Source organism: Haliaeetus albicilla, chromosome 10, assembly GCF_947461875.1.
Source record: "Haliaeetus albicilla chromosome 10, bHalAlb1.1, whole genome shotgun sequence".
Classification (NCBI taxonomy): Eukaryota; Metazoa; Chordata; class Aves; order Accipitriformes; family Accipitridae; genus Haliaeetus; species Haliaeetus albicilla.
In genome coordinates this window covers 2,495,939-2,514,413 of record NC_091492.1, presented here as the reverse complement: position 1 = coordinate 2,514,413, position 18,475 = coordinate 2,495,939, and the positions used below count along the sequence as shown (strand labels likewise).

At 41.0% G+C, this 18,475-nt stretch overlaps 1 protein-coding gene and 1 long non-coding RNA gene across 3 annotated transcripts in view; one reads left to right on the top strand and one right to left on the bottom strand.

The window, feature by feature from the left end:
* Positions 1 to 11,445, bottom strand: part of CA5A (carbonic anhydrase 5A) — a 26,307-nt gene extending 14,862 nt beyond the window's left edge. The window contains exons 1-2 of one of the 2 annotated variants that reach the window (XM_069793311.1): positions 11,186 to 11,445; positions 828 to 1,025 (exon numbers count right to left, since the gene is read on the bottom strand). In XM_069793311.1, the coding sequence (XP_069649412.1) occupies positions 828 to 1,025; positions 11,186 to 11,315 (328 nt within the window). In that variant the 5' untranslated portion in view covers positions 11,316 to 11,445. Of the gene's footprint in view, positions 1 to 827; positions 1,026 to 2,462; positions 2,630 to 11,185 lie in introns of those variants that run through there. The other variant, XM_069793310.1, reaches the window with a different exon arrangement.
* On the top strand, positions 2,632 to 18,475 carry LOC138687222 (uncharacterized). The gene is made up of 3 exons (XR_011326459.1): positions 2,632 to 2,695; positions 3,236 to 3,310; positions 18,137 to 18,475. It is a non-coding gene; the product is annotated as an uncharacterized lncRNA (long non-coding RNA).

Genomic DNA, 18,475 nt, shown 5'->3' with positions numbered 1-18,475 from the left:
TGTGCTTCACAATATCCCTGACCAACTGCTACCAGTTCACCTACCTTTACAGAATATCTTTTTTTATACATACCAGCAATGTCCTTTGGTAAAGTCAACTTTTAAAAGGAACAATGGACAGGAAATCTGGAATTTGGTAGCAGTATCTTGATTTTAAGTCAATTGACTCTGTCAAGCATTTTAGAAACATTTAGCTGCTCGGATCAGTGCACTTATTCACAACAAATTGCTGGAACGCATAATTGGATTTTGCATGCGTGGGCTCCTGCTTATACTAAAACAACAGGAACACATGCACCTGTGGTAGCAGCTCAATATTATTTAATTCTCCAAAAGCTTGAGATAAGTATGTATGCTTTCCAACTGGAAGTCATTTTGCTGCTGATTATTTCAAATGCATTAAATTTATCTGTTAACACTGCAAAAGAGATAAGTGGCAGATTACTTTATTAAAGTGTAATGGTGGAATCTCATTTAAAATACATATGACTGAAGATTGACTCATGTAGATGAAGCTGTCTTATTACAAGACCTAAGCAAAAGGTGGACATTAAGGTTAGTGCAACAAGAATCAATTTCAACCTACACCAGAGGATTTGTGCACAATGGCCATGGTGATATATACATAGTAGAAGTGAGGCCTATGTAGAACTTCCACATTAAAATTCCCATCACTGTAAATTTGCATTTAGCTAAAGCTTTCTTCTACTGTACATTCATTTTCAACATTTGTGTTGTTACTGAACCTGAGGTTTTACAACATGCAAATATTGCTCCTCTCTAACCATTAATAATACATTACATAGATTTTTCTGAGTTTTGCTTACCTGATCTATCAGTAGAATCATCAAACTCAACCAGGAATGAATATCCATTGTTCCAGATGTGAAGACACGTTGTTGGGTCATAGCTGATTTTCAGAGGCTTCAGAACAGGGTCATAAACACTGTCTCTCCACTGGATATTGATAGGAGACTGTCGGGTGCCCCCAGGAATTGTAAGCGGACTCTGCCAAAGTGGATGCACTGGAAGATGATGAAGAGAGTCAGGCGCTAATGCATGATACAGAACTTCCAACTAAATATTTCAGAACTTTTTGGCAAGAGAAGATGCTTTGGCATATTGGCTCCAAAAGCTAATTCAAGTCAGCTGATGCACAGGAAAGTAAAATAATAACACATTCCAGTTGCATGACTCAGAGCTACACAGGGAAGCGCAGAAATTTGACTTAAACTTTGCTCATACCTCTCTGCATTTGCAAAATGCTCTTCAAAGAAATTCTGTCCCTTTATTTGTCAGAAAATTGTTTTCCTTTTATTGCCGATTGATTTTAAGGTGGCTTTTGTTTCACAAGTTCGCCAGAGTCTTACCACACCGCTCCAGATTTCCTTACACCAGTACCACCAACACATGTCAGATTGCACTAGACACAGGATAAGTCCCACTACAAAGCAAAAATATTCTCCTGATGGTGCCAGTCTTTCACCTACGTGTGCTCAGGGGTTACACCACTGCTAAGGGTGTAGTGCTCCTGAAGCTCCCGTACCAGTACTGACCAAGACTACTTTATGCAGTCCGGACCTACAGCTGATCCCCCCCACCTGTAAAATCCTAAACTACCAATTTTGGGTGCACCTCGGACATCTCAAACTGGCACCAGCAGGGCAGATGCACGAATACAGTTTCCACAGGATTTCGTTGGGCTTAAAAAAACAAGAACGGAGATCTGTGTGGATGGGGAGCGCTCGTTCACCTGCAGCCCCCTGACACTGAGGACCCACAGAAAAAGGGTTTTGTGCCCTGCCCATCCCCTGAACCCAAAACCGAGAGGCTCTGAATCATAGTGTTACTTGCTGGCTACTTCAGTAGATAGAACTGCTCCTGGTCTTTCACAAGGGGAAAACAAAAAAGTAAGTCTTTTAACAAACCACTCACAGCAGAGGTGGCTAAACAACCTTCCCCCCCCCCCCGGTCTCCTCAGCAAGGCGCAAACTTTATCGGCCTGCGCAAGGTCACCGCAGGCAGGTAAGGCAGAAACGGGCGAGCAAAATATTCTCCAGAAGTGCCCCAGCTCTCTGTTACTGTTCCTGCCGCTTCCCGATGTGCCAGCGGAGGAACTGTCGCCGACAAAGCCAGCCTGAACTTGGCGTCCCTGCCTCCTTCCACACAAACTCGCGAGGCACCGGCAGCCCCCTCAGCCCGGGGGAAGGCGGGAAGGGACGGAGGGACACGGACCCCTCAGCCAGACCCGGGCCAGGGCACAAGGCGGTGGGCAGCGGGGCTACCTCGGGGCGGGGGACGACGAACCGGGCGGGGAGAGCGAGGAGGGGGCTCGGGGCGGCGACCCGCTCTCCTCAGGCGGCGGGAGCTGCTCGCCTCAAGGGGTGAAGGTCCCCGCCCCACCCTGAGGGAAGCGGCTCCCCACCCTGAGGGAAGGGGCGCGGGAGGGGGGCGGCACTCACGGGCGTCTCGCAGGCGGTAGGAGCAGCAGGCTCCCAGGCTGCACCGTCGTGTCCCCCGCCGTGAGGCAGCGGCCGCCCAAGCCCGGCGCAACAACAGCGGCAACATCGCGGAGGAGAACGGCGGAGTCGCCGGGCGCCACCGCCCAGCCCGGCCCGGCCCCTTCCGGCACGGCCCCCCCCGGCGCTATGGCTCCCTCAGGGGAGCGGGCGGTTTCTTTGCCTGAGGCGAGGCGGTAAGGGCGGCCGCTGCTTTCTTCAGGGCCCAGCGTTTTGTCCCGCGTTAACGTTAAAGAAGAGGTCACGGTTCCCTATGGGTGCGTGTTCGCCATTTCCCGCGGTCAGGCTAATCCCCATGCCTGACTCAGGCCAAAAATGTATTTCCTTTCAGGGTGATAGCATCAGGGCTTGCTTACGCACTTACGGGGATTAGCATTACTCTTGTCTAGTTAGTTTTGCTCAAGGAGGAGGTTTTGGTTTCTCCCAGCTGAAGGTGGGCTGGAGCGTGATCCCTCTCCCACAGAGATAACGGGTGGCCTTGGCGCAACAGGGTCCCTGCCCCAAACTGCACAAAGAAAATTTAGGAAAAAGGTAATGTTATGGCCACTTTACCCAACTGCATCTGTCCCAAAGGCTGGAGGCCAAAATAGGCCCACCCCGGGACTGTAAAAGGGGCCAATTCAACTAGCATGCATCTGAGACTACTTGAGGCAGGCCTCAATGAAACTCTGGTTTTTAAAACCTTGGTTACTCCTTGCACCTTTTCTGTGTTACAGCTGGCAGTGAGGAGTACAGAGCAAAAAGGGAAGTCTGTAGAAAAGTGACTGTGTCAGTGAAAGCGCAGAGATGAAGTAAGTGTCCTCATTTTTGCTGGGTCCATTGGGCAGCCAGGAGCAGAACACCTCACCTCACCTCAGCTCCTGGCCTTCATCTTGCCACCTGCTTTGGATCATATTTCTTAGTTACTGTCTTAAAATCATTTTGCAAATCTGTGTTTACATTTTGGGGATCTTTAAGCTTGTTAGGGTGAGTACTTTCAATTTTCATGAGGAACCTGGCATAGCATTGAGAATGTTTTACTGAAATGGAGACAAGACTAGATACTCAACCAGAGTCAACCAAGAAGTGTTTGCTCTAGTTTGCAACATTGTGTAAGAAGTTTCCATTGCATTCACAGCATAACATATTTAAAGTCCTCCTGAGTTGAGTAAGAGAAGGTTGAAATCTGGCAAGTGATTTGCTTTGAGTGGCTACGTGATCAGAAAACAGGTCATCGGGAGATGTACTGTTAAACTGGGTTTAAATTTCATTTTACTTCCTCCCTGACAAGATATGCCTTCTTTAAAGCACAGTCTTTTTTTTTTTCCTATAGTAGGATTCGATTGCAAACATAATGAATTCTTGGTTTGACTCTGAATGTTTTTCAGGATGGCTAATTTACTATCCTTAACATATGGCTTCCTGTAACTCAAAAAGAAGAGATATGTACTTGATGAAATTGAAAACAGTTACTGCCCATAAACATCATTATTCATTCAGGCTTAATCACAGTTTAATAGCCTATTGATCATGGTTAGGCAACTGTATTTAGCACAGGTCAGATGTGACTGTTGCTGAAGCTGCTTATAAGCAACAGGTAGCTCCTGGTCATGAGGACAGCCCATATGAGCTTCATGCTTAGTTACAGCAGGGAGCTCAGACATAGCTTCAGATGTTTTAATATTGAGCATAACCAAGAGATACTGGGTTATATTCTCATCTACTAACAAAACAATATTGTCATTTCTTCACTTTCCGTTCTTCTGTGACATGTCCTCTAAATACAATTGATATTCTCAGGCAGCTTAGAAGTCACATCTACCAAATTAACTAATGTATGTATGCCCTATATCATAGTATAGATGCTTACTGTTGCAGAGCATAACCTGGTGTCATGGTTTAACCCCAGATGGCCACTAAGCACCACACAGCTGCTTGCTCACTCCCTGCCCTGGTTGGATGAGGGAGAGAATCAGAAGAGTAAAAGTGAGAAAACTCGTGGGTTGAGATAAAGACAGTTTAATAAGTAAAGAAAAAGCTGCTCATGCAAGCAAAGCAAAACAGGTTATTAATTCACCACTTCCCATCAGTGGGCAGGTATTCAGCCATCTTCAGGAAAGCAGGGCTCCATCACACGTAATGGTTAACTTGGCAAGACAAACGCCATCACTCCGAACATCCCCCCCTTCCTCCTTCTTCTTCTCCCAGCTTTATATGCTGAGCATGACATCATATGATATGGAATATCCCTTTTGGTCAGTTGGGGTCAGCTGTCCCAGCTGTGTCCCCTCCCAAATTCTTGTGCACCCCCAGCCTACTCGCTGGTGGGGTGGGACGAGAAGCAGAAAAGGCCTTGACTCTGTGTAAGCACTGCTCAGCAGTAACAAAACCATCTCTGTATTATCAACACTGTTTTCAGCACAAATCCAAACCATAGCCCAATACTAGCTACTATGAAGAAAATTAACTCCATCCCAGCCAAACCAGCACACGTGATTTCTGTACAACTGTCACTTTTCTCTATGTTAAAAGCAGTTGAAAAAAAAAACCCTCAAGCTCCACTGCTTTACACTGTGGCATTAAGATGAAGAAAGTTTGTGAAATTTTTTAGGGATTTGATCCTGCAAGGTTTTGCAAACGTAAAGTTTATTATAGAGCTACTAAGCTGAACAGAATGAGTCATTTCTTGTGGGTTGAACAGCATAACCAAAGGAAAGTCCTTATGGTGTAGGCTTTCAGAAATGATGGGCTGTTCAGGTGCAAAAATAAAGAGAAATAACTTTGACCTACAACACTTTTGTTTCCCTTCTGACTCATTCACAGAATCTGCATCCACTTTTTACACACACATGCTGATTTTTCTGAGCATGAATTTCAGTAAAACTTCAGCATTTAATTAAAAAAAACCTTTTCTTCTCTAGAGGGTTAAAGAAAACCCTTCAAAATATGAGCTCAGTGGCAGTGAGATGGTTTGTTTTGGAAACTGCAGACAGAAAGGCAAAAAGTACTTGTACGAAAGGAAGCGTAAGCCCTAAACCTTGTTCCCAGCACTTTGGGTGTGGCCAAAATATTATCTTTTCTGGACCATTCCAGAACCAGAAACAGGGTTTCTCCTTGGCCATTTGCCAGCTAGAGATGGTGGTTTATCACGCAGCAAGCTGGAGAGAACAGCAGCAGCCAGAATTACAATATCTCTGTCATTCTCGTGTTTTTCGAAAATTGTTATGTTTCTGGACTATCTGGGAGGTTTCAGCTATGCTCTCTCTTGTTCCTGAACTGAGAGTGGTTTCTGTGTATAGGGAACACCCCAGCCAGAAATCTGGCAATTGACCTACTGGATGAGTTAAAGTAACACAGAATCTGTGTGGAATGAGAGATAGAAACCTCATCTACTGTTTTCAAATGTGCAAAGTTAAAAAAGTGAGAATTAAGATAGCATGCAGTTTGCACCCTTTGCTTTATGCATGCCTCATTCACGATTAGCTCACTGAGGAAGGGTCTAGTCTAATGTTTATCTTTGATACATGCATATCTATGGTATTGTCAGAACAGTTGTATATATTGTAATATAACAAGCATGACCAAGATGTGAGTCACCCGTGAAGAGAGATCTGCCACAAATAGACCTAATCTGTGCTTGATTTATTTTTTAAAAAACTTCCAGACAGACATAGTGATGCCCCATTTAATTTTATAGTATTTGGAGGCTTCTTACATTTGCACTGTGTTTTTTTCCTGCCTTTCCCAGCTGAAGTAGATGTATAGAGCCATCCAAATAGTCCCAATCTTTTAATTATTTTCTATAATTAATTGCAGCTGTGGATGCTTTAACAGGTCTGTTTGGAGTAATTGTTAGAAAGTTCATTTAGCATTGATATAAGGTTCAAAAGCTTTGGGGTGGGAGTCAAGATCCAGATGAAAACACAGGTTGTGTATATTACTGGGTTATCATATTTTATAACACAATTTCCAAGGAAATATTTTGAAGGCCACAGTTCTATGGTAAAAATCCAAAATAAATTCAGTTAAATGAAAGGATGTACTGCCAATTTACACTCTTGTAAACTTGATTTAAAGAGACAAAACATTTCAATGTTTCATTTTTAAATTCCCTTTAAGTATCCTGGGGAGGAGAGAGTTCTCACCTATGGAGTACAAAATTAGAAGAAAGAGTACGAAAATTAATTCAGGTGGCTGTCAAGTAAGAATAAGGGGTAAAATGACTCAGCTTCAGTGGATTTCAGTCTTCATAGTTTTGATCTTTAAAAAGAAAAAGACCTGTTGAATAAAGCCCTTTTTGATTTGTTTACACAAGGGCTTTCAAACAAGCTTCACCCAGCTCTTAAGTAAAACAAGGAGGACAGCATGGTGGGAACAGTTGAGAAACTCCACCTACTTGAAGGAAATATGTTTTTGTCCTAAGTTGAGCAGGGGTGCTTTCCATAGCAACACATTCTGAATTAGAAAAATAAAACCAAACATTACTGAAACTCAATAAAGAACCCTTTTAAACTTTAAAGGAGCATGGCTATGCTTCAGCCACTTGGATTGAATATTACAGAGGAAATCCAAGATAGGTTGATTTCTTTGAAGCTTTTTAGTATGAATCAAGATTTTGGAGGATAACAGTGATGGTTGGCTGAGGGCCATAGTGACAAGGTGTTGAAAGTTCTGCTGAATTGATGTCAGATTTGGACTGTGATGTAGGCCAGTTTATTGATAAACAGACCAGTGCTTTTTATCAAACGGATGTAACTGACAGAGTACTCTAAGCTCAACAGGAAAGCAGCAGCAGATTGTGAAATGCTGAGCTTTTCTCTGCTTCCAGAATGTTTGGCTGAGATAGGAGCCTGGATGAGAAGGCAGTGGCTAAGGCTATGTCCAGATAAGGAGGAGGTAATTCCAGTTGGCAAGGTAAAGCAAACAGAGGCTTTATCTTTTCTGTATAAAAACATTTGCTAAAATTATGCATGCAGGCTTAGTAACTCAGCATGGAAAGGGCTTAGAAGATATCTCATGGACAATTTGTGTAGTTACTGCAATTGTATGCGCAGTCCTGGAGATGGCACACCTGGATTGTGTGTCATTGCTGTACTTACACAATTCTTAAAAAAAACTGAAGGATTCTGCTTTTCTTGTAACTTCTTCTAAAAGGATAAGAAAGAAAAAAACCATTCGGATCTGCTCTGGCAATAATTACTAGGGTGAGGGTATACTCCATAGACTTAAAATCCCTATAAAGAACATTTCCAGCAACTCCCTCTCTATTGTATTAAAAGGTGTCTGAAACCACTGCCTCCACGTATTGTTACAAGATACCACAGAGCTTAGTACAAACATCGGCTGCTGTAGTCCACATCACTAGGAATTTTTACATATATGCCATGATTCTCAGCAATGTTTCTACAGTTCTTTTCCAGTGAAGTGCAGAAAAATACTTTTGTCCTTGTAGGGACACAAGGGGAATCCAGAAAAGGCACTGGGAAGTGTCAGCCTCTGAATTGTTTAACCTACGTCCTCACAGCAAATGTCTGAGTTAACTGCCAAGTGAAAGCATCACCACCCAACTTAGTGAGAGACTACTTCTGTGTGTGGGAAGGGTGACGAAAGAAAGACAAGAGATGAAGTTCTGGAAAATGGTGAACTTTACATTGAGGACGTTACCTAAGAGCTCAATAGTCCAATTTTACCATTTCTTTGATCAAGTTTTTGTCACTGAAAGGGCTGTTTCTACTGTCAGCTGTGAATAGCAGAATTTAATTGAATGTGCTTTTTGCTTTGAATGCATATTGCACACAGAATCTAGCCACCAGATGGAGGAACCCACAGGCTGGCTTATTGAGAGCTAGTATCTATTCACTGGCAGCCGAAACCAGCCATTCCAAAGATAGTGTTTTCCTGAATCAGTTTGTTTTGGCATTTCCTGCATGAATGTCATGGATTAGAGAAAGATTTAAGTAATAAATAGCATTGGTCTTAAAGTGAAAAGAGGAGGGTAAGTAAACAGAGATAGATAGCAACTGTAGTTAATTTAATCTGCAATGGTCTTATGATGCAATAGCCTTGTATGATCTCTTCCTGGAATGTTTGTTACCATGAAGTGGGTTTTGGTTTCTCAGTACAGTTCCCCATGGACAAGTGTCCACAGCAAAAAATACGGCATCATTTAGCCACTTACTGGAAATTGATGGACCATGGGTAATCATAAAATCATTACTTTCTCCATCACATGTGGAGATGTAGAGATCTCAGCTTTTCTCCAGTATACCTTTTTACTCCACTGAACAATTTCAAACAATTTTCCTAGAGTCACACTTTCACTGATGAAACAGAAACATAACACTTAATTGTAATATGTTCCATTCCTGAAGTTTTTAATTTTATAGGCCATAAAGTTTTGTAGTATATTAATAGTGAACAAGCAGAAGAATTAGGAACTGTATAGAGGGATTCTTTCCTGCTGATTCATGGGTTTAATTACTTTTTTAATGAAGGATGTTACTTATATTATCTGTGTGGCTTCTGAAATTGGAAGTCATTGGACTCGCAATGAATATTCACTTGCAATCTTAATTTATGTTTTCAAATATAAAAGTAATGAATAAATAATAAAAATACAGAATAATGACAGAGCTTTTTAACCACAAGTACAGCGGATTCTCTGGATTTCCCCTCTGAAGCAGTAATTCATATCGCTGCACATGATGAGCAGTATTGTATGAGTACAGACATTACTCTTACTGGTACAGGTTTTGGGTTTAGCTATTGAATCTCCAGCACTGAAACAGTTTACTGATAAATTGGAGATAAAGGAGTTATAGGAGATAGAGACCTTGCTTGTGACTATTAGAATGTGTTCCCTCATATGCACACATCCTTGTGTGGAGTGGGTGTACAGTTGTACAGACTAATTAACACACCTAATTAAGATGATTCATTAGAAAAGCTACTATTACATGCACCTAATTAATATTAATTCTTAGAAAAAGCTACTATTTTGTAAGGCTGAATCATTGTTTTTTTTTCTAAACATTAGTGCTTTTCTTTGAATAGATGAACAATGTCTTTTTTCTTTTCCTTATTTTAATGGGAAAAAAAATTAAGTTTCTGAGCATGCTTGTAAGGAAAAAACTAGCAGGGAAGGAAGTAAAAGTGTAAGAGACTTCTGAGCTGTACTAAGAAAGCTCTACGCAGGTCAGAAAAGGGAAAAATACTGTTGTGGATGCATGTGTGATCATTTGAAATTTCCATTAGGAATTAGGCTCTTTCTTGTGGTTGTTTCACTAGTAAAACAATTCAATGCTAATCTTGCTTCTAGAATTAGGCATCTTCTATAGATTTAAAAGGCATCTTTTAAAAATGAGGGTGAAGTGCTGTATTAACAAGTTATGCTACTAGATTGAAGTACGCACTCTGTTTTAAGCTTTCAGAATACAACTCATCTTCTATTCTGAGTAGCAGAAAAAAAGGAGAAAATTTAGACTGAGAACTCTGAAAAACACTGCAAACACTGTGTAAGAACTGCTCTGAATTATTTCTGATATGCTGAGTGACAGGGAAGCTTGCATGCTATATATTACATAAAGCTTCCCCGCCTAGGAATATTTACAACACAGCGCACGTTGAACTTGGCAGCTAATCTACCAGGTTTTTTGAAATGCTAGTCACTCAGTGGCAGAAGGTATTTTAGCATCATCTTCAAAAATGCATTTACAAGTGTAGAGCTATTAAACACTGATAGATACTGCGTATTTCTTCTAGCTTTCAATATAAACAAAGCCTTGTGCTTATCTCCATTCTGCTTTGTTTTATATCTGTCACAAAATCATCTGTTTTCTCATCAGTTAGGTAAATACAAAATTTGTCGTTTGATTAAATAGAAGGGAATCGCATCTCAGCATTCAAGGAGGGATCTGGCTGTTCTTTGGGAAAAGTTAGTAAGCTGAATACATTTTCAGAGAAAAAAATAGGAAACAAAAGGATTTCCTAGATGTAAAAAATTACTGTTTACTATTGCTCCAGCTGACATTATCTGCACACCAGTGAGTAGACACGCAATCTCTGGCTGGCCTCATCTTATCAGTAGGTAAGCTAATCAGTATTTTAAATAACTAAATCTTTGACATCTTCCAGTATTATCCTGCATCTTGGAAAGTGATTCATTGTAGTTCTCCTATACACCACATTTGGAGGGTTTTGTGGTTTGTGATTCTATTAGGCCTCATTTTCAAAATTAAACATTGTAGCGTCTGTTAAATTCAAAGTCACTCAGAATCAATTTGCGCTAAATGTGCTTTGAATTACACTTATAACTACAGTTTTCATTGAAACCAGTCAAAACGTTGCAGGACAAAATTAAAAATTAATTGTTGTATAGTCTGTTTCTTCATTGTAGTTACAAGTCACACAACCCAATAACATTGACACAGCAGAAATAACAAAGAACAATGTTTTAATCCTGCACCTGGAGATAAATCATGCAATTCAATAAGGTATTTCTATCTGTAGTTTCTCTCGTTCTATTCACTCTTTTTTCTTTAATCTTTCAGTCACATCCTCAGATTTCCCTTTTGGGTTAGCTAACAAATAAGAAAGAGCAACACTTAACTACATTTGTTGTCTTTGTACCTCTGCATCTCTCTTATGCAGGTATCCAGTACTATTTTGATAAAATGAGATACACTTACATGCATCATTCCTCTTTTTATGAGTGCAGGGGGCCAGGCTGCAGAGTCGTGCTGGCACTGCTGGTGGACTCCAGATAGTTTTCAGCTGCTTGTATAAATGCACCAGGGTATTTGCCTTCACACTATTCATTGCTATCACTTTGGCTCTCAAAACCTTCAGTTCGTCAAACAGCCAGAGGAGCTTTCCAGAGTCTAGCGACCTATCAACACAAAGTAGAAGAAAAAAATCCTCTGGATGTACAGCTTCAAGATAACTGAGGGGTCTCCAGACCTATTTATAAAAAACTTTGAGAGCACCCTTTCCTGGTGGGAGAGGTGGAGCTAACCAAGTAGTTAATTTTCAACTTGTCCCTAGACTGGCTTCTTCATTGGCTCTACATTTTGTTGGAGGGCTGGCTAGTTGATGATTATTCTACATGTTCTTTCAAGATTCTTTCTTGTCTGGCTCCAGGAACACCAAAGGGTTACAGAAACCACTCTTTTGTATGCAAGGAGAGGTTTCTTATCATTTCTTCATGCATACATGCTTTGAATTTGAATAGTTGTATATTTGAATAGTGATAGCTAAGAATTACTATTGTTAACAGCTGTAATTCTGAGGACTGGTGACTGCTCAAACTGAGGAATTCACAGAAATCTAGTAAATATACAAGGCTTGCCCATGAGAATAGGAAGGCAAGCAGCCTCCTGCGGAGGAGTATTCTAGCTCTGAGCATGTAGTACAGTATCATTGCAGCCTCAAGGTGAGGAACTTGTTCTTCTGCACTATCAGATGTCCCATAAGAGGGATAATTTTGTATAGACTAAAAATAGGAACAGACATAATGAACCATAATTACTCCTCCCACTCACACACCATTTTGACCCAGCCAAAGTGTTTTTTTTTCCAGTGGGGAGAACAGACTGAGATGTTTTCCTGACCTGTGCTTCTTAGAGATGAAAGCATGAAGAAAGTTACTCTTGCTATTTCCACATGCAACTCCAATAATTTTGTTGTTTTATGTGAAAGATCTGTATAGAAAGCCCATCTTTTCATTTTTTTGGGGGGATGTTCGCTCCTCTTCCCATACCCGCAATCAGTGTAAATGGCACAGACACAAGTAGCTTCTGAGTTAGAGCTGTAGGTTCTCAGGCCAAACAGAAACAGAAACACAGGCAAGCAATTCATTCTCTAAAGACTTCTCATAATGTTACAGATTATAATAGGCCAAATGGGGATGAAGATGGAGAGCTGTTAGGAAAGGGTGCCTGGGCACATCAGGGAGCAGCAAGAGCCAGCTACTCTCCAAGGACAGGGGAGTGGCGAGCCAAGGATGACCCCAGCACAGGCAGTGACTGCACCAGCCCAGTACCACCGCACAGAGGCAGAGCACGACAGAGCTGGCCACTGGTAAAAGGGTCCACTGACAGTCCCAAACACTGCAAGTGACAAAACAGGTCTAAGGTCCAACCAGAGAGCCCAGACAGGAGCAAAAGGAGACAGAGCCAAAGACAAGCAACCACAAGGGTCCAGAGTCCTTCCTAGAGACAGGTCCAGAGACAAACCTGAAGTCAAGTGCCCTAATAACAGAGCTTAAGGGGCCAGGCTTGGGCTTAAATGGGCTCCTGGCCCATGGGCAGGGCTATGGGTAGAGGCTGCAGGTGAGGCTTGTCAGGGTCATTAAGGCTTGTTAGTGGCCTCAGGGTCATGACAGCTCAAAAGTATATGTGATCTTTAATAATTCTCATGTAAGTATTTGCAAAAACCATGTGATTATTTTCCTCCATTAGATACATAGGAGGGCATATTTTGAAAGCTGCAGAATCTATCAGAATCTACAGAGCAAGCAGAAATGATAAGACTGTTAACATTCTGCCATTAAAAGTTTGCCATTAAAAATCACTCCTTTCTTAATCCATATATTTACCCATGAAATATTTTTAAATAATTTTTTTTTTACTTAACAAATTTTGGTGTTTTGAATTAGAAATGTCTTTGGCAATATTTTCATTAAACATATGCATGCCTGTCATCTCTTATCACACAGGGTGTAAGTGTGAGGCTCAGGCTCAGGGAATCCTCTTTAGTATCCTAAAGTGGCAAGCTTATCTATGCTATTTGCTATTCCAAAACCTACTATTTAGGAGACTCTTAATGCTTGTCATTTATTGCCTCAGCTGCCTGCTTGAGTATCTAAGAGCAAGCCATTGTCAGCTAGGAGTTCTACCTGAAGAACCGCAAGATGAAACTTCTATTGTTGCTCATAACTGTGGGTAATTACATATGTGGAGTGTGACTGTATACAATGGAAATGTGCTTACTTTGTCTTCACAGAAAATAGAGAAGTAAAAATCTAGAAATTTCTGCTGTCACTACCCATCTGACTTTTGCTGTAAGTGCCTCCGGATTAGACTGCGAAGATCAATATTTGTTTTCTTTCTGATGCTTACTAGATGGTTGCTAGCACTTACATTCTGGTTAATTTCAAATGAATGCTGTTACTTGCAGAGAGAAAATTACTTCCTTGATTTATTGTCTCAAGAAATCTGATTCTCCTGGCATCAGGCTTGCAAGGGTGTTCCTGTCCTAATATAGTCTCACTTGCAACATTGGCAAGTCAAACTCAACAATTCAGAAAAAACATAGTCTTACAGTTTTACTGTAATTAAAAAGATACAAGGGAAGTGTTTTCATAATTAACATTTTCCTCACCTGTTTATTGTTGTATAACAGCTGACAGGATGATCAATCAAGTAGTGAGAAGCTGCCTGAGATGGCATTGCTGCTGAGGAGTCCATGTGAAACCTCTATGGAGTATCTAAAAATATCACCTAGAGCAGCTTTCACAAACCTGTTAGGTCATTACTGAGTGGGCTTTAACACTCATTTCTCTGTGGATTGGCTCACACTTCCCATGTTAGGTATCACTTCAGCCTAAGTGAAGCTTTTCTTTGATGTCCAAATTTTGCTAGGACACTTAGTAATGCGACGGAGCTCACCAGCCTGCTAACCACCTCTACGCCCTCCAGTTTTTAATTCTCTCCCTTGTATGAGGGGTTCCCAAACAGGACAGAGTATTCCAGATGTGTCCTCACAGGTGCTGAGTAGTGGGGAATAGTCACTTGATGTGCTGGCCATGCTCTTTCTAATATAGCCCACTACGTCATTAACCTTCATCACTCCAAGGGTGCGTTGCTGATACGTGTCCAACTTGTCCTCCAGGATCTGCAGTGCTTTTCTCCGGAGCTTTTTACCCTAGCAGTCAGTCCCCAGGGTGTACCGAAGCATGGGATTATACCATCCCAAGTGCAGGACTTGGCATTTGCCTTTGTTGCACTTCGTGAGGTTCCAAGCTGACCTGGCTTGTCAGGACCCTCCCAATGGTAGCCCTACCGTCCTGCGTACGGCAAACGGGGTGTTACATGGAAACTTGCTGAGGGGACGTTCTGTATCTCTGGCCACTGATGAAGATTTACACTTAGTTTACTTTAAGTCTCACACATGAAAAAAATGGGGTAACATTGCAAATAATTTTGAACATGTGTCTAGACGGATGCAGGTCCAGAACTAGGAGACGGTCAAATTCTGCTTAGAATAATAGCATTAATGATACATTGATGCTATGTAACATTTTATATCTGGATTTCTGAAAAAAATATATGAAGGTGGGGACTACACACTGGATGAAAAAGCAGTTCTCAGGCAACCCGCAGTCTGAAGAAGAGGATAGAATCCTCTAAAATCAGTGAGTGTGATGAGCTCCCATTCAGGTTTTTGATAATCCCAGCGGATTAAAAAAGGCTGCTGATGATAATGGTACCTGACCAAGTAAACATGGTCTGTGGCAAACCTGAACAAAGCTGGGCAAACTAGCAAATACTGGGCAAAGATATCAGCCATGTAACAGAGGTAAAAGGGCAGCAGAAACAGCTGTGAGCGTGATCCTGGGAAGATCACAGTTGGGCAAAGTGCAAACACAGGGCTTGTTAGAATGGCAGATTTCTGAGAAGGGGAATAGCCTCCTATCTTTTTTTTCCATGATGGATACAGGGAGATGGAACAGTATGTAAATAAGTAAGAGAACATTTTGATCATACCTGACCCTTCTCACCTTATTTCTCAGACTGGCAAAAATTGACCTTACAAGACCATGAACTTTGACCAGCTAGATGACCAAATATGTAACAATGTTTTTCTCTCTGCTGTGGGAATTCAAGGCCTTTTCTTCCATCCTCATTCATGAATATTAGGAGTACCTTCATTAAATGAAATGTTTACTTGGCATAAACCAGAAGAGAGATCAGAGTTAGAACAGAAAATGTCTGTGTCTTGCCCTAAGTCACAGAACTAGCTGAAGTAGGTTCAGGAGCAAAACCCACTTGATCCTGACCTGTTTTCTGTAATGAAAACAAAGAACAATTCTGAGAGAATTGAAAATGGACATGATGCCTGAAAAGTAAGTGATGAAGAAGTACGTACTTGGAGGAGGAAAACCGACAACAGATTTCAACAGCAGAGAAGTTTTCTATTGATAAAAGGAGAAATGCTACGGCAAGTTTACAAATAGCATTAATATTACCTTTGTTTAAAAGTGTATTTTATATGACTTTTAATTAAGCATCACTATGTCATAAGATAGTGCATGCTGTGTTCACAAGGATGTGTTTGTGTCCCTCTCCAGTTGTGAGAGTTAGTATATAGAAAATGAATAAAGTAACTCAAACAGAAACTGAACAAACGGGAACTTCAAGTACTCTATTTGTTTTTAGTAGCATAGGATGTGATCACGGATTTCATCCATAGGAAAGAAAATTATTCCTACAGGGTTCTTACGGCAAATACTCCGGAGTTACTTCTGTGCCCAGATCACATCTTCTGTGTTCTTCATGCCTTTGTTTCTATACTCTCATGCTCAGCAGTGAGTATAATTATGAATGCCTGTCACTTGTTTAAACAAATGCTTTGTTTGGCAACCTTTGTTTTCCTGCTGCTGATGCAGCTGCAAAATTGTGTGCACAGTGTGTTAATTTTTTACCTTTGATGCTATGGTAAGTTTTTTTTCCTAACAAAAAAAAGGAAACCAATGAATGAGATACCAATCTCTCTTGATCCACACAAAACATGTGAAAGCAGCAACTTCCTTAGGAAACAATAGTAAATGAATGCTGATACAACGGTAAAATAAGCTAGATATTTCCTGGAACCAAATGATTCTTCGTAACATGACAGAGAAAAGTTAGCACATACATAAAATGGAAGAGAGAGAGAGAGAGAGACTAAAAAAAGAGGATGAAAAAGGTGAGGAAATAAAACAACAAAGAAATATCTTATTATTTTATTTGAGACAACAGACTAACAGGGCAACGGGATGTATTTTCTTCTATAAAATTAAAAAATGAAATTGATATATTAGAACCCTGAAGTTCTTACTCATTTTTATGAGAGGGAAGGAAAATAAGAATGGATTTGACGTAGGCACTTGAGCAAGTTACCATGGTTTAAATCAGAATATAACTTACAGTGTATCAGCTTCTTCCTGGTGCTTGCTCATGGGCAGTCTCTTATCCCGTGGTGAAGCCTTCATTCACTGGAGGGATTCTTACACTGAATTTCATTACATTATTGCAGAAATATTCAGGTGAGCACATCTTTGGAAGCTCATAAAGCTTAGGAGATTGCCAGGCACAGGAAACAATTATCCTTGGGTAAGTCATTCGTGTGTTGGTACTGTAAATTAAAGACTGAAAGCCAAATTCGGGCCTTCCGATATAAGCACAAAGGTTGTCTCCAACTGTTAGGTTGTGAACAGAAAGATCCTCTTTCTTCTGCTGTTTACCAATGTTTTCTGTCATTGAAGAGTATGTCATACCTGGCTGTGTCATTCTCAAGGGGAACAAGGGATAGGCTGTGATAGTGGAGTCTCTTTATGATTTATTGGTGTCATTCAAAATTTTAAAAGGAAACACCCCCTGCTTTGGAAGAAATGATAGGGGAAAAAAATCTAAAATAATATCTCTGGTAAAGAGGGGAAAAACCCTTACAAGAGGAGGGTTAATTATATATTCCAGATTGCTGTAATGATCAGAGCAGACTGACTCGCTATCAGAAGGTAGCGCTGCAGACTTTCTTAGACAAATTGCTATATTATTTTTTTATTACATTGCTATCTCTGATCAAAGTTGGATCCTGCCAGTATTTCCTCTAGTTAGTTTGAAGACTATAGGTGAATAGTGTAATTGATTTATGACAATGGAAGTTTTTCTGTTTGTGGTGTTTTAGCTGAGAAATGATTTACTAACTATACAGAGAGGAGCGGGATCTCACATCCTCAGCAGAATGTGAGTTAATAATCTCTTGGAGGGAATGTACTGATGAGAAAACAGGACACCTTTTACATTGGACTTGGTTTGTGATGGCAAAGGCTTTTACTAGCCACTTTCCACAGCAGGTAGTACCCTGATATTTATATCATTCTTTTTCTGGCTGGGACCTGGCAATTGCTTGAGTGCAGCAGAAACTGGAAAATCTGTTGCAGGGCAAATCTGTGCAGCAAAGCATGAAATAATCCTGTGTGAAAAGTCAGTTTATAAGTAGTTTAACCTTTGAACTTCCTAATCTGCTTGTGAAGGAAGAGAACACAATAAATAAATCAACAGACTCAGCTGAACAGTTACAAATCTGGAAGCAGGAGCAAGGGTTTTCCTAACATACCAGTTGCTAATTCCCAGGCTCGTGATGACTTTTTAATACTGAAAACACCAGCTTGAGAAGTCACTACGAGCACTTTCTAAGAAAGGCACGGTGCACGTGTCAGCGTAGGTTTCCCTGCCTGAAACACAAAACCCCTCAAGTGCTGTTCTCTGACTGCGTAAATTCCAGACAGATGAGCAGGAGGAATTGCTGGTCCCCTGGGGTCTGAAACGCTTTAGAAACTGGAGCTTTTGTGACATGCACCGTTTAATTTCATACAGGTACAGAAGTCCTGCGGTGGACACCTTGAGTTTGGACAGGACAAAGCTACAGTGCCTGAGAACAGCATTTCAAACCACTAGCCCAAGAGCCACAGCAACAGCTCCATTTAGCCATAGGTCCGCAGATATCAGGGTAGCCAATTACGGCTGAACCAGAGTGGATTCCATTGCACATCGTGACACTGCAGTACTGAATTAAGCATCTCATTTAAGGAATATTTTTATGCAGAACTCTGAAAGTCACCGCTGGCTCTGCTGAAGCTGAAAAATGAAGTGTCATGACGGTCTTGTTTGGGCAACACTGTGATATATAAGGATACAGTAAAGTAACCTAATCTC